At 39.0% G+C, this 16,137-nt stretch overlaps 2 protein-coding genes across 4 annotated transcripts in view; both read left to right on the top strand.

Annotated features, from left to right (window-relative positions):
* Dennd6a (DENN domain containing 6A) overlaps window positions 1–13,155 on the top strand; it is a 42,305-nt gene extending 29,150 nt beyond the window's left edge. For all 3 annotated transcript variants that reach the window (XM_050158188.1, XM_050158190.1, XM_050158189.1), the window contains 8 exons: window positions 2,092–2,157; window positions 2,429–2,493; window positions 4,365–4,454; window positions 8,185–8,238; window positions 8,344–8,453; window positions 8,826–8,928; window positions 10,245–10,319; window positions 11,001–13,155. In XM_050158188.1, coding sequence (XP_050014145.1) covers window positions 2,092–2,157; window positions 2,429–2,493; window positions 4,365–4,454; window positions 8,185–8,238; window positions 8,344–8,453; window positions 8,826–8,928; window positions 10,245–10,319; window positions 11,001–11,132 — 695 coding nt within the window. In that variant the 3' untranslated portion in view covers window positions 11,133–13,155. The remainder of the gene's footprint in view (window positions 1–2,091; window positions 2,158–2,428; window positions 2,494–4,364; window positions 4,455–8,184; window positions 8,239–8,343; window positions 8,454–8,825; window positions 8,929–10,244; window positions 10,320–11,000) is intronic.
* A 1,784-nt stretch (window positions 13,156–14,939) lies between these two features.
* On the top strand, window positions 14,940–15,461 carry LOC126511196 (MICOS complex subunit MIC13-like). The gene has a single exon (XM_050158212.1). It carries the CDS (start codon window positions 14,979–14,981, stop codon window positions 15,333–15,335), a length of 357 nt encoding a protein of 118 aa, XP_050014169.1. The 5' UTR covers window positions 14,940–14,978; the 3' UTR covers window positions 15,336–15,461.
* The last annotated feature ends 676 nt before the right edge of the window (window positions 15,462–16,137 follow it).

Genomic DNA, 16,137 nt, shown 5'->3' with positions numbered 1-16,137 from the left:
GTTGTGCTTTCCTTGAGAAAAATATGTATAATGTTTGACTTATTGTAGGAAGTTAGTAAGTGTTGATTACATGAATAAGTAATTCTGAGGTTGGATGTCTAATTTAAATTCCAATTTAATGATTGTCATGCTCCCATTATTCCATTAATTTGATGGGATACAAATAGTAGTTCTGAGAGCTCTATCCACAAAAGACATGGGGTTTTTAAGTTTTTATCTTTATACGTATCAGGTTTGATTTTTTTTTTTTTTTTTTACTAATCTAGACTGTTTGGTTGACTGTAGTATAATACATTGCCATTGATTTTTCTTTCCTATGAAAAAGGTTCCCTTAGGGATAGATGTAGGGAACTTCTGCCAGAAACCATTGGTGACATAGTATGAACTAATAAACTTGTTTTAAAAATTGCCATAGGGGAGCTGAGCATGGTGGCAAATATCTTTATGCCAGCACCCTAGCACTTGGGAGGCTGAGGCAAGCCAATCTTGATGAATTTGAGGCCAACCTGATGTTCTTAGCAAGTTCTTGTAATGAGATCGTGTCTCAAAAAAAAAAAAAAAAAAAAAAAAAAGGACTGGGTACTGGTCTCTTCTCAGACATGCTTTGTAAATTTCCCAACATTCTGTGGACTGTCTTTTTACTGTTTGGATAGAGTCCTTATATGCACTAGAGTTTTTTGTTTTGATGAAGTTCATTATATCTATGTTTTCCTTTTATTTCTTGTGGATTTAGAGCCATATTCATGAAATCAGATTTAACTTTAAAACGACTGTGTGAATGCTGGAATATGTCTTAGGGCATTGTTTGGCTTCTTGAACTCAAAATCAGGCCTACGGCATTTGCTACACAAGTTGTGCAGCATTAAACCCTGGTGAGGATTCTAATTTTGAAAACTCAAAACAGATAGAACATATAGAATTACAGAAAAAGCATATCCTGCAGGCTCCTGAGGGAAGGCATGGCAAAACAGAGTGTCTGTCTTGGGCTCAGAAGTTTGTAATTATCTTAGAAATGTGCATTTGATTTAACACTGCAGGGTAATGAGTTCCAATGCAGAGAGGTTGCTCTTTTGTGGTTTACCTACTCAGTTTATCCACTTTGTATTAAATAGAAACATAAAACCTAAGAATAATGTCTGCTGAAGAAAAAGCAAAGTGAACTGGTTTATATTGACTCTAATTAGAAGCCGATCACTTCTTTTTATAAAATAATTTAACTTTATTTCATGTGCATCTGTGTGAAAGTATCAGATCCCCTGGAAGTGGAGTTGTAGGCAGTTGTGAGCTGCCATGTTGATTCTGGAAATTGAACCCAGGTCCTCTGGAAAAGTCAGTGTTCTTAACCCATGAGTCTCCTCTCCTGCCCTGAAACTGGTCATTTCTAATGGGAAAGTGGATTTGGTGATTTCACAACAGGAAAGATAAAATATTTGTGCTAAGTCAAGAAGATTTATGTGCAAACATATAAAGGTGCATTAAGATGACTCTGCTAATGTTAAGCCTCTCTTGTCTGTTGTTCACATCAGACACTGAATAACTCTGAATAACAATAAATTAAATATTGATAATCATAGAACTGCAGTTTGTTGCCTCACATTTGTGGCCTTTCCCCACAGCTTTCTGGCATCTGTTTTATGTTTTTAAACAATTGGTTCAGAATTTTGTAAATACATACAGTGTGTTTTGATCAAATCTACTTGCCATTCCTTCTACTAATGTCTGGGATTGGAGCTCAGTGTCTGTCTTACACCTGAAGGTTTTCCCCTTATCAGAGTGCAGCCAGCTGTGCTGCTGTTCTTGTCACCCCTCACCCTAAAGAACGCATGTGGATTACTGTACATTTCCATCATTGCCAAGAACTTGGTGACTATAAGAAATATGAAACTTGCCACTAAATTATTTCTCTCCCCCAAATTTTGTTTTTGTTGCATAGAGAAAAAAATTTAGGTATAAGGTATGAGTCCTATGACATGTATGATATAACTAAGAATATTACGATGCTAAAGATGAGCATGCCAAGCCGGGTTCTGTCACTAAGTTATATAATATTTCAGCCCAGTTTATAAGAATTTTTATGTTTTTTTCTTTCAGGTGAAATTCCTAAGCAAGTTAAAGTTAAAAAATTGAAGAACCTAAAAACTCTGGATTCTAAACCTGGTATTGGTTTTTATTAATGACTTATTTTGTGTATATTTATGAATGTCTGCATGCAAGTGTCATAGTACATGTGTAGACGTCAAAGGACAGTGTTTGGGAGTCACTGCTCTCCTTCCACCATGACTTCCAGGGACGGATGGAGCTCATAGAGTGAGACTTGCATAACAAGTGCCTTTCCCAGCTTATTCATCCTGCGGGCCCAGACTTGTATTCATTTTAACTATGTACTCATCTAGGTTGTTGGGTTTTTCTGTCTCTCTTCTTTTCTTAGGAGTTTATACTTCTTACAAGCCATATCTAAACAGAGATGAGGAGATTATAAAACAACTCCAGAAGGTAAATTCTCGCTCAGATTATTAATCTAAAGCTCCTTGTTGAGATACGTGATATTTAGTTAGGCAGTGTGTGGGGTGTTGTTGTTGTGTAGTAATGTGGAGTAGAATCTCACTTTAAACAATGCTGCTGATTGAACCAGGGCCTCATGCATGCTAGGCAAGTTCTTTACCATTGAGGCAAATCCCTAGCCAAGAATCTCACTTGTCTTGACTAGAACTCAATATGAAAACCATGTTGGGCTTGAATTTGTTATCCTCCTGCTTCTGCTTCCCAAGTACTGTATTACAAGCATGTGCCATTGTGTCTTGGCTTGGATTCTCTTTCAAAAGTTAAAAAATGTGTGTGTGTAGTATAGAGTCAATTCTCTCTTCCTAACTTTTATGTGAGTTCTGGGAACAATTACTTTATTCACTGAGCCATCTTGCTAGCCCGGAATTACTTTTGTTTATTGCCTTGCACACCTCAGCCCTGAATTACTTTTGAACCCAAGATTAGGTCTGAATGTTGTGGCTCAATGCTGTAACACCAGCACTAGAAATCTAAGATAGGAGGATCTTAAATTCTAGACAAACCTGGCTAAACAGTGACTCCTTACCTCAAAAATAGATAGGGCAAGCAGGATGGCTCAACAGGTAAGGTGCCAGCCTGAATTTAATCAGTGGGAGGGAGGAGGGAGGAGGGAGGAGGAAACTAACTCTAACAATCTAACAAGTTGCCCTCCATACATTTTGCTATGGTACATGTGTGCCACTTCCCACCTCCTGGTCATGCACACATATTGCTACACACAGAAATAAATACACAAACCTGAGTTGAATCCCAGGATCCACATGGGAGAAAGAGAGAACTGACTCCTGCAAGTTGTTCTCTGTCTGTGCAGCACTCCTCGGCACACATGTGCACTTGCACACATATACACAAATAAGTAATAAAAAATTTTACTTAAAATCAAAAGGCTGGGCAGTGGTGGCGCATGCCTTTAATCCTAGCACTCAGGAGGCATAGGCAGGCAGATTTCTGTAAGTTCAAGGCCAGCCTGGTCTACAGAGCGAGTTCCAGGACAGCTAGGGCTTGTCCTAGCTTGAAAAACCAAAAATAAATCAATTAATGAATCAAAAGACTAGTGGCTGCAGAGACGGCTGGGTGGGCAAGGCACAGGCACATGTAATGGAGACACCAGGGCAGCAGTAGTCAGAGACCTGAGTGCTGGTCTGTAGCTGTAGGAAGACACCAGCCATTCTGGACACTTAGACAGTGCGGTAACTTGTCAGTAGCATCTAACAGTAAAGGGTGGTTTTTAAAGATGTCAATAATGTTAATACAGCATGTGCAAAATAAAGGTTATTTTCATGGTGAACTGATAGGATAAGTGATATTAATAAATCTATAGAGTCTCAAAATTATATTTGAGTGATAAAAGCAAATTATAATTAATCAATACAGTACTATGATATTTTGATATATGTATACATTGTGTAATGTTTAAGTCTGGTTAAATGTACCCATTTCTCCAACATTAATCATTTTTTTGTGGTGAAACATTTAAAATTCTTTCTTTTATGTTTTTTGAGCTATTTAGTCCATAATTGTTCTGTGGTCACCTTACTGTACAATAACAACACACCAAAATTGCCTGCTCCTTTCAACTCAAACTTAGTATAGTCACAGGTCAGCCTTCTCCTCCTTACCCAGACTCCCTAGTCTCCAGCTAAAACTTCTTTTACAGAGTTTTACAAAATGAACTTCTAATTAAGTTACTTCAATATAATGTTCTGAGGTTGTTTTATCGGTTTGTTGGTATTAAATTGAAATGCCTATTAATAAAGCAGTTGGACTTGGTTGCTTACTGGTTTCTGTTTCCTTTTGTCAAGGGTGTACAGCAGAAACGCCCTTCTGAAGCTCAAAGTGCTATTCTCCGACGCTATTTTTTGGAACTGACACAAAGTTTCATCATTCCATTAGTAAGTTATTAATCTTAATGATTTACATAGATCATTAAGGGCTACATAAATGTGATTCCCAGCCTGCAAACCTTAAATTATATGCTTTACCAATTAGTGTGTTTATTGATTTAAAATAGATCCGTTTATGAGAGACCTGAATTCTTCTAGTTCTTGTTCACTTTGATAAGTCATTTAATCCTCAGATTGCTTGTCCATATATGGCAATTCTATGGTCCCTAAATACTTTTCAAGTTTGTTATGAAATTTTTTAAGTAGGGTTGGAATTTATTAAAAGACCCTTTAGCATCCATTTCTTTTTTTTAATATTTATATATTTATTTATGTATGTATTTATTTATTTATGTATTTATTATGTATACAATATTCTGTTTGTGTGTCTGCCTGCAGGCCAGAAGAGGGCACCAGACCTCATTACAGATGGTTGTGAGCCACCATGTGGTTGCTGGGAATTGAACTCAGGACCTTTGGAAGAGCAGGCAATGCTCTTAACCTCTGAGCCATTTCAATCACTAGGGTTAAGAGAGAAAGAATACCACTCAGAAAGACACCCCTAAGAACATGACTGTGGGCTTCTTGAAGGATAGTCATGTGTTGTAAGTCTTGATTGAGATATTGATAAAAGTTTTTTGACTTGATAAAAATTTTATCTTTTCTTATTTACCATTTTTAAATAGACAAAGAATTGTCTGAGTTGCTTTTCTCTTTCTGTGATAAAAGACTATGATCAAGGCAACTTATAGAAGAGTTTGTTGGAGCTCACAGTTGCAGAGTGTTAGAGTGTGTGACCTTCGTGGAATGAGCATGGCAGTGTGCGGACAGACGTGGTGCAGGAGCAGTAGCTGAGAGCTAACTGGGGATGGCATGGACTTTTGAAACCTTAAACTGACCCCTAGGGGACACACTTCCTCCAACAAGGCCACAGCAGTTTTGCCAGGTGGAACCAATTATTTAAATATATGAGCCTTTGGGGCCATCCACTTCAAACCACCACCACACAGAATGCACAGAATTAAACTGAAAGGGGAGGCAGTGATGAGGGAGGGTGGTGCTGGTGACTGGTCCGAGACCTTGCCCGTGCAAGGCAAACACACTGCCACTGAACTACATCCCTAGCACTAAACTACTGATTTTAAGAGATGAAAAAGTTGGGCACAAACTGTAAGATTAAATCCATAGTTCCAGGGGATAAGCAATACAAGATACCAACTAGCTGCCTATAAAAAATGGTTGATCATCCAACGTTATTGATTACCTAACAATCAGATATTGGAGTGGGACAGTCCACACCTGTTATCCCAGCACTTAAGAGACAGCAATAGGTGGATTATTGAAAATTAGAGGCCAGTTAAGGCCCCACAGTGCAACCCTGCCTCAAAAAAACAAAAATCAAAACAGTAACACAGAAAAGGCCTTGTAGAGCTGAGCAGGTGGCGCATGCCTTTAATCCCAGTACTTGGGGGAGGCAGGCAGATCTCTGTGAGTTCAAGGCCAACCTGGTGGTCTACAGAGTGAGTTCCAAGACAGACGAGGTTGGTACACACAAAAATCCTGTATCAAAAACTAAAAAATAATCTGAGTACAGAGTAAGGCCAGTTCAGGCACCCTCTCCTCTATACCTGATGGAAGGTTGGGAAGTATGAAAGGGACAAGGGGAGGATAAAATAATTTTAATCACAAAATTTCAATAGCAACAATGGAAGAAAGAAAAGAAAAATGAAAAAATATTAAGTATATCCAAATTCAAGTTTAGTGAGTCTGGCCAGGCTGTTTAACTTTCTGAAGCTTTCTCAGTAGTTACTGTCACATAGCATGGTTTCAAGGATTACATGAGATGAAGCATGTAAAGTGGTAAGTACATTTTCTGAGTCAACACAATTAATGATTGTCATTAAAATTATAAGGGGCTGGAAAGATGGCTCTGCAGTTAGGAGCACTTGCTGCTCTTGTTGAGAGTACCAGGTTTTTATTCCAGCACCCATTTCCAGAGGCTGAAAACCGCCTGTAATTCTAACTTTAGGGCATTCAACAGCAGCTTCTGGTGTCCATGAGTATGCGTGCACACTGCATGTGCATGTACACACACAAATTTTAAAAAACTTAAAAATATATGTGAGCTTAGAGCCAGATAGAATAGCATAATCCTGTAACCCCAACAATTGGTATGGAGGCAGGAAGATCATGATTTCAAGGATAGCTGGGAGTACATAGCAAGACCCTGTTTCAGCAAACCAAACAAGGACTGCACAAGCCTGGCAACTTGTTCAATCTCTGAGACCTGTGTAAAAGTGAAAGGAGAAAACCAACCCCACAAAGTTGTCCTCTGACTTCCACATGTGTGCTGTGGCACACAAGCCCATATATAAATTATTTTAGACAAATGAAAATACGAAGTGGACACAGTAGATACCAGCTACTTGGGAGCCTATGAATTCAAGATCAGCTTGAGCAATACAGCAGGCCACCAATTTCAGAAAGTAACAAAGCAAAACAAAGAAAAAGTAATCTGTTTTGAGTATCCAAGTCTTAGTTAAATTTTGTTGAAACATGACTCAGTACACCTGGAGCAGTCTTTTGTAGGAATTGGTGAGACCGTTGAAGGAATATGATAGAAAACTCAGATTTGGGTTGCCAAGGTGATTCACTGAGTGAAGATACTTGCTGGACCTCTGAGATCCACATGGTAGAAGGGAAAAGAGCTTACTTCTTCATACATGCCATGCATGTGCGCGTATGCACATCTGCGTGCACATATGTGCCAAGGCACACACAGTAAATACATGAATGTAATAACTTAAAAATATTTTTTAAAAAACACTGGGGCTCACTTTTTCTTTCCATATACTTACCAGACCTATATCACTTCTGTGACTCTACGAGGTTTGCAGTTTTGTACCTCACCACCAAGGGAGCAATCAGTTCTGCAGTAGATACCACCAAGGTATCCCTTAATTCAATTCTGATGCTATACCTGGCAGCTTCAGATCCCAAATGTCGAGGGCTGCATTCTTGAGTTTGCTCTACTCCATGTTAGATGCCAGTCACAAGTTCCAGTCTGTGCTTACTACTGATCGACTCTAAATCCCATAATCCCTTTTTAGAGAAACATTTGATGTTAGTTGGCTTATTATATAGAACATTACAGAGTGCAGATAAGTAGATAGAATAGGGTATGGGGGGAGAGACATAGAGCTTGATGGTGTCTCTGAATGTGTCACCCTCTATAAATGTCATGTATTCTGCTGTCTTGAAACTCTCCAACCCATGTCCTTTGGATCACTACCCAAATTTCATTGCATAAGTATGATTGAAGAATGCATATCTGTGTCCAGATGTTATTGGTACAGAGAGTGCATGCTTTGGTTGGATGCTGTCAGGCTGGATGGTGAAAGTCAGCACAGCCTGTCAGGCTCCTCCCTTGCAGGTGTGAATCAGACCCTTTCTGAAATGGAAGTCTTAACAACCACTTTTAGGCAAGATGAGTAGAGAACTCATGGTCAGCAAGGCCAGGGAAGACAAAAGATTTTGTAATCTACTGTGGGGAAGAGAAATTCTATATTTTATGAACTACCTATAGTAGGAAATTATAAGCCAGAAATCGGTTGAAAAAAAAGTGTGTGTGTGTCAGTATAACTTAAAAACTATTTTATTAAAATATAAGATCCTTCAAATAAAACTGTGTAAGAACTCCGAACATTTACTTGCTTTTATTTGTTTATTTTGGCTTTAGGAAAGGTACGTGGCCAGCTTGATGCCTTTGCAGAAAAGTATTTCTCCGTGGAAGGTATGTGGTAGTCAAACAGTTTCCTTTTTGAGGTGTCTAGCTATAATGACCTTCTTTGACTAGAGCAGTTCCTTATCTCTAAATATAGTGTATCTTGTATTCTAGAGTCCACCCCAGTTAAGACAGTTCCTTCCAGAAGAGTTTATGAAAACGCTTGAGAAAACGGGTCCTCAGCTCACATCTGGAATAAAGGGCGACTGGATTGGACTTTACCGGTCAGTTTCTTTAGTTATTTCCACCGTCTGTGAATATTTATTTAAAAAAAAAAAAACTAGTTGTAAAACCTAGACTTTTCATGTGGCATGTATTTCTGAACTATGGGGAAGGAATGAAAGGCTAGCATGGTGGCACATCATAATCCAAACACTTGGAAGGAGGAGTCACAAAGACCCGGAGTTAAATGTCTTCCTCAGCTTCATAGCAAGTTTGAGGCAAGCCTGGATTACTTGAGACCCTGATTTTTTTTTTGTTGTTGTTTTGTTTTGTTTTTTGTTTGTTTGTTGTTTTGTTTAGCATTTAAGAGGGGTATTGAAAGAAGAAATAAATACTAACCAAACTTTGCTTTTTTAAAAAAAAATAAATTGTAGGCAGTTTCTAAAGTCTCCAAATTTTGATGGCTGGTTCAAGACGCGGCGGAAAGAAATGACCCAAAAACTGGAGGCACTTCATCTGGAAGCGCTTTGTGAAGAGGTCAGAAACAGTATGTTAGCACGATGTGCATATTAAGAGTACAAAAAAATTTTTAAAGGTTGAAAATATTACCTAGAATCCATTTTATTACATTTACTTGCTTTGTGTGTGTGTGTGTGTGTTTGCGTGTGTGCGTGCGTGCATGCGTGTGTGTTTGCGTGTGTGCGTGCGTGCATGAGTGTGTGTGCATGTATGTGTGCATGTTCTAATGTGAGTATGGAGGTCAGAGGACAGCTTTCAGGAATCAGTTCTCTCCTTTTACCATGAAGGTCCCAGGTCTAACCTAGGGTGTGTCTGGTTTGGAGATAATGCCTTTATCCACTGAGCCCCACTTTATTATAAATAGTATTCAGAGCTAAGGTGCTCTCTTAATTGTCACAAAAATTCATTGAGGTAGAGATGTTGTGATCTGCATTATGCTACAACCATGGTTTAGGATTCAGTGAGCTTGTGTCAGTTTTCATGACCCCAAGTTGTGAAGCTATGGGGTGCTGTAGTATGCTTTTGGTCTTCATGAACTAATTGTGCACATCTCTTCCCAGTTCTTGTTCAGACCTCAGTTAGTAGCATGAAGTCACCTGCAGTGAGAATATTATACCACAGAAATTGGCCAATTCTATAAAGCAGAGTACACCTGGGATCAGGACTCTCGTCCCTGCAGTCTCTCTCCAGCTGCTGCCAGTGTGACTTAGTCACCATCTCCAGTTAGGTTGACAGTTCTGTTCATGTGGTTGGGCTGCGTCTTATACTTGTAACCACCACCAGCCTACTTCAAAGTCAACTTCTTGAGATGATGTCATCTTACTTTCTTTTGTATTTCACTTTCAATATTGAGGTGGGCTGGTCCCGGTGTTATCTTTTCTAATAAACTCCTAGTGACTGTGGCTTTTAGGAAATCCATGATGAAAGCAGCCACAAGCAAGCCCTCTGAAAATCTTCTCTGAGGATACAAAATTTATGTAGAGTAACGCAACGCGTTCATGTTTAGTTATCTTGATTTGTCAGTTAACAATTCCTTATAAATTACTCTTGTAATAAACCAAGATTAGTATTGCATTTGTTTTTCCCTCTTAATAAAGGGCCACCTCAGAAAGGAGCTTTCTTAAATTTTTTACAATTGTTTGGGCTATTGTTAAAAATTCTCTACTTAATACTTTTTAGATGAAATTCCTCTTGCCCTGTTCTGCTGTGTTGGAGTTGTATGACCTGTCTTCCTTCCTGTCCTATCTTTCCTTTCCACTAGCCTCCCGGGTTGAAATAGAGGGGCTCAAGTATTTTTTGAGTATGTACCAATCTGAGATTTTCTTACTGTCTAGGACCTCCTCCTTTGGATCCAGAAACATACAGAAGTAGAAACAGTAGACCTTGTGTTGAAGCTGAAAAATAAGTTGGTATGTAACTAAAGAGATGAAGATATAATATAATTGTGTGAAAATGTTTTTCTCATCTATGCTGACTATTATGTACCACAGAAGTAACATTTTAGAGAAGATTGGAGATTGGACAATTGATGGCAGATATCACTAGAAATATTTGATCATTCAAACAGATCATAGTGATTCCAGATTATTCTAAAGATATTTAAATACTTTTTAAATTTCCTTTATGTCTATGAGTGTTTGGCGTGTACTTATAGAAGTACACTGCATGCATGCAGTGTCTGCAGAGGCCAGAAGAGGGCAGCCCAGCCACTGGAAAAGTGAAGCTATGCATGTGCTGGATACCGATCCCAGGTCTTCTACAAGAGCAGAGCAGCTTTAACTGCTGAGCTAACTCTCCAGCCCCCGCCCCAAAGATACTCATAATGGAGTCTTTTGAATGCTACAAAACCATGATCTCACTAGATTTTATACCACATAATAGTCCCAGGCATCATTGGTGAATTTATAGAATAACCTTTTATTGAGGTCCCTTGAAACCCCCTTCCCTACTTAGTAGAATGTTCTCTACAGTTTTATTTTCTGTAAATTCTAGAGTAAGACCTAAAGTTTCAAGACAACAGGCTATAAAAAGTTTTTATAAAGTAAGCCCAGTGCATGAATACAGATTCCCTTAAACTGTTGCTCCCGTAGTTGCAGGCTGACCGAGAGAACTTACCTGTGAAGCCTGACACTGTGGCGAAGTTGCGGACACACATAGATGCGATTATCTTAGCCTTGCCAGAGGACCTGCAAGGCATACTGCTCAAGACCGGCATGACATGATACAAGGCTCCAGCCCAAAAGGACTGTGCACCATGAAGCAAACTGACATTTCTTCCACTGCACAAAGGAGCAGTCTGAGTGACAGTAACATGGGAAACAGCAGCAGGTGCTGGATACAGGTGGAAAGACTGAGTCGTAGAAGGACATCTTTAGTGCGCTCTGTGGTGGTTCCACAATACTGAAATACCGAGAGACATTTCCATATTTTTCTCATGTTCAGAAGTGCTCTTAAGAGAGACCTGTGGGGCCGTTGGCGTAAGTGACTCCAGACTGCAGTGCCGGCATTGCAGGTATTTTTTTTTTTTTTAATTGGTGCTGCTTTGCCCAATCATGTTGAAACTCAGGGGATATAAAAATAATGTTCACACTGGCTGTCTTCTAAAGAAGGAAAAACTGAGTTTTCCAACTATACTTAGATATAACCGAGGCTTATGTCGTGCCTTCCATTGTCCTGTAGGTTTCACAAGGTCCAGCTGCTGATTGTAAAGCTTTTTCTTTTTTAATTATGATACATAACTTTAGAAAGCATTATGTCAAGTCACGATTTCTCAGAAAGGTTTTTTGTTGCCCTTTATTTTTATTGATGGGTGTCTTAAATCATCATGTAGGTTTTCATTTCACTGTTTTCCTTACCATTTTCAAAATTAAGTCTTAAGACTTTCTCCAGAATAAGGAGGCATGTGTGTGGTTCTAGTTACGGAAGGGTTGATCTTCCCTTTGACTAACTGGGCCAGTATGAATTAATTAGCTTGAATGTCTTGAAGACATTATCACTATGAATGTCATAGTAAGCTGTTCTTTTTAAATAATTATTTTTATGTCAAAAGCATTCATAAGTCATTCATGTAATAATTATTTGAGAATTTTAAGTTTAATTTCCAACATTATTTGTTGGGTGATACTATTTTCCCCTAAATTAATGATTTGCAGAATACTTTTCCTTCTATTGTTTGATGTGGGAATTTTTGTGTAAATCAATATTATAGTTTCGGTTTTTTGTTTTGTTTATACTGCCTTGCCAAAAGTAGACTAGTATTATTTGGTGTGTTAAGGTTGTTTGGTTTGTGTTTAAATGGGAGTGTCTGCAGAAGCCACTGTTCAAATAGGCACACAGGAAGTAGCACATATGTAAATAGCTGTGTCTTAAGTACCCTCCAGACAGCCAAAATTAGGTGTATGTGTTTGTCAAAGAAGGACTTCAGAAGCCATCTCTAGTTCTCTATTGATGTCAAAGGGCATTCCTAATCTAAGAACGATTCCCTTGCTTGTGACTGTGGTCTGTCTCATCATAGCCAAGTGTACCCTTTAGTCATGGATACAGTCTCTTGAAGTATACCACTGTCATAGAAAGAACATGGCACTTGGAGAGAATCATTTGTGTGGATTGTATGGGTTATTTTGTGAAACAATACTGGCCTTTCAGAAAAAGGGCAACTACTTTTATATGCTAAAGTACTTCATATTCTGGGAAACTTTATTTAGGTAGAAATGATCATCTTATTATTTTTCAAAACAATGTATTTTAATAATTTCACAATTTATATACAGTGTGACATAAATATGGAAGTCATTAGTGTTATATCAAGGATCTTTTGAAAAATACTTCTATAAGATATATCATTTGGGATTTATTTTGCACACCTAAAGAATAACATGAGATGTCAATTAGCATGGTAATGCTGTCTTTACGTTACCACATGTAATAGAAACTTAACACATGTGAAAACCAAATCATATTCACCTCTTAATTTCAAATCATGTACCTGTTAGAATAGCTTAAGGTTGCATCAAAAACTGAATGGTAACAATTTTTTTATGTGATTTTCAGAGTTGTCTTTTTTAAAGAGTTTAGTATTTAAACTGTGCCATTTAATGTATTATCTCCACCAGCATAAGAAGGAATCAGTGATTTTAGGGTGTTATGTAATGCCTAGTGCCTTCTATTTACAGTGGAAAGAGGTTTGTGGAGGCATTTATGGTCATTACCAAAAGCTGAATTAAAGCCTTGGATTTTAAACACTTAGATTATTTGTGTTTTGTCTCTTCTCTTCTGGTCAATTTTTGTTTTGGAAACAGGCTTTCTTGTGTCCCAGGCTGGCTTCAAATTCTCTGTGTAGCAAAGGATGACCTTGAACTTCTGATCTTCCTGCCTCTACCTCCTCAGTTTGGGGATCACAGGCTGTTCCACCATGCCTGGTTTATGCAGTACTGAGGTTTGAACCCAAGGCTTCATGCATTCTTAGCAAGCTGTGTGCCACCTGATCTGCATCCCTAGCCCTAATTTGGAATACTTGGGAAAGCATATATAATAAAGCTTGTATATTATAAAACATTTATTTGCAGATGATTTTTTCAAACAAAATTAAAATAAAAACCTTTTCTGTATATTTACTATGAACAGGATAAAATTAAAAGATTATTATCTTAGTCCTAAGAGAGCAATAGATTTAACACCCCAACATTTTAGATTGTGAAATAATCTGGTAAGTAATTTAACCAAGCATAGTGACACATGCCAGTAGTTCCGGCTACTTGGGATGCTGAGCCAGGAGAATTGCTTGATCTCAGGAGTATCCTGAACAACATAGCACCACCTAGCACCACTGCCTGGGTGGAAACAAGACCAACAAAAAACTTCTTTAGTGTCATTATCTAGGTTTATTTTATTTTGTTTTGCCTTTAATAAAAAATAACCTTAGAGGCTGGGAAAATAGCTCACTTGATAAAGTGCCTGCTTTATAAGCATGAAGACACATTAAAAAAACCGAGTACAGTGGCATATGCCTTTAATCCCAGCACTGGGAAGATGGAGAAGGTGGGTCCTTGTATGCCATTCACCAGTCACTGTAATCTACATAGTGCCAGGCCAATCAAAGACTCTGTCTCTAAAAAACAAAGTAGATGGTTCCTGGTGAACACCTTACACATGCACATCCTGATGTGCACCCATGCATGGTGACACTCACCTTCAATCCCAACATTGGGAGGGAGAGGCAGAGGATCCCTGTGAGTCCAACACCAGCTTAGTCTACATAGGAAATCCAGGGCTACATAGAGAAACCTGGTCTCAGAAACAAGCCCAAAACCCAAATACCCAAACATAAATACAACATATAAAAACCTTTAAATTTCAGTTTGCTTTTATGTCTTACTCTTTTTAAAGGTAGCAACAATGATATAACAGTGGTAAAGAGTTTGCCACCTTGTGCAACAAATTCCACAGGAGTGGAACTGAACCTAGGACACCTAGGACAGAGAGGGCCTAAGAAAACAAGATCCACCAAGAGCAGAAGCCAGGAGCAAATCCAGTCCTGGGAGCCAATCCAGTCCTGGAACACTGTCAGATCAGGACTGCCAGTGCTCCAGATCCAGAGTCTGCAACCAGATCCAGAGTCTGCCATCTCCACCAGAATAGGTCCAACTCCAAGCCAGGGACTTCTGCAGGAGGAGATCCACACCAGGATTTACAGAAACAGATCAAAGCCAGTAGCCTACGCCAAAGTAGGCCTGAGACAGCAAACTCCAAGGGAGCAGTCCAAATCACAGGAGCCCTGAGCTAACTGTGATTTGGAATAGGAGTAACCAACAGGGTAACTAGAACTGTGACACTGACTATACCACAAGGAACAACCATCTGAGCTTTGGATTCACTGGCACCTAAGCATTATTCAACAGAATCTCAGACAGCCCCAACCACACCTATTAGAGGAAAAGATGAATAGAAAAGGTAAGATCACATGCTACACCACAAAGAGCAATACAAGACCAGTAAAACCTAAAGACCCTACAAAAGCAAAACCTGGGAATTACGTGCCCTTGCGCAGGGAGTGAAATGAGAGGCAGACCATGGTGGCGGGAGTGTGGTCGCTAATGAGGTTCCTCATCAAGGGAAGCGTGGGGGGGGCAGTCTACCTTGTTTATGATCAGGAGCTGCTGGGGCCCAGCGACAAGAGCGAGGCTGCCCTACGGAAGGCCGAGGAGGTGGTGCCACCAGCAATGTACCAGTTCAGCCAGTATGTGTGCCAGCAGACGGGTCTGGAGATGCCACAGCTCCCAGCCCCTCCAAAGATTAACTTTCCGAACTTCCGTGACTCCTGGAACTCAGACATCATTTCCGTCATGGCAGCTTTGTCAGTGGCCCCCACCAAGGCCCGAGAATACTCCAAGGAGGGTTGGGAGTACATGAAAGAGCACACCAAGTAACGGACGCCACCTGTCCCAGCATTATGAGGGGGCAAGACCAGGATGCCACAGACTCAACCACAGTGGGGACCCCACTCTGAGGGCAGCTTCCAGCATTGCTGGTCCAATAAAGGACTTGGAATAGTCCCTGAAAAAAAAAAAAAGCAAGACCTGAACAACCAAATATGGATGAACCAGAAGAAAATGATCTAAAAAATAACCTCAAGAGAATGTTTGAAATTCTTAAAGAGGAAATGAGAAATTCCCTTAAAGAAATGTAGGGAAAAAATTGGAAGATATCAGCAAATCACTTAAAGAAAACCAAGAAAAAGAACTCAAACATATAAAAGAAACTATTCAGGACTTGAAAACTGAGATAGCAACAATAAAGAAAACACAAGCCAAAGGAGTTATAGAAACAGAAATCAGGAACCACAAATGCAAGCAGGAACAGCAGAATATAATAGATGGAAGAGAGAATCTCAAGTGCTGAAGATACAATAGAGGAAATAGACTCATCAGTTAAAGAAAACATTAAATCTAACAACAGCTTAACCCCAAATATCCATGAAATATGGGACATCATAAAAAGGCCAAATCTTAGAATAATGGATATAGAAGAAGGAGAAATTGAACTCAAGGGCACAGAAAATTTGTTTAACAAAATCATAGATGAAAACTCCCCACCTAAAGAAAGATATGCTTATGAAGATACAAGAAGCTTACAGAACACCAAATAGACTGTATCAAAAAAAAAAAAGTCCTCTCACCACATAATAATCAAAACACTACACATATAGAGTAAAGAAAGACTATTAAGAGC

Source organism: Alexandromys fortis, unplaced genomic scaffold (genome assembly GCF_014885135.2).
Source record: "Alexandromys fortis isolate MF-2015 unplaced genomic scaffold, M_Fortis_MF-2015_v1.1 scaffold_106, whole genome shotgun sequence".
Lineage (NCBI taxonomy): Eukaryota > Metazoa > Chordata > Mammalia > Rodentia > Cricetidae > Alexandromys > Alexandromys fortis.
This window is presented reverse-complemented; position numbering and strand designations above follow the sequence as displayed.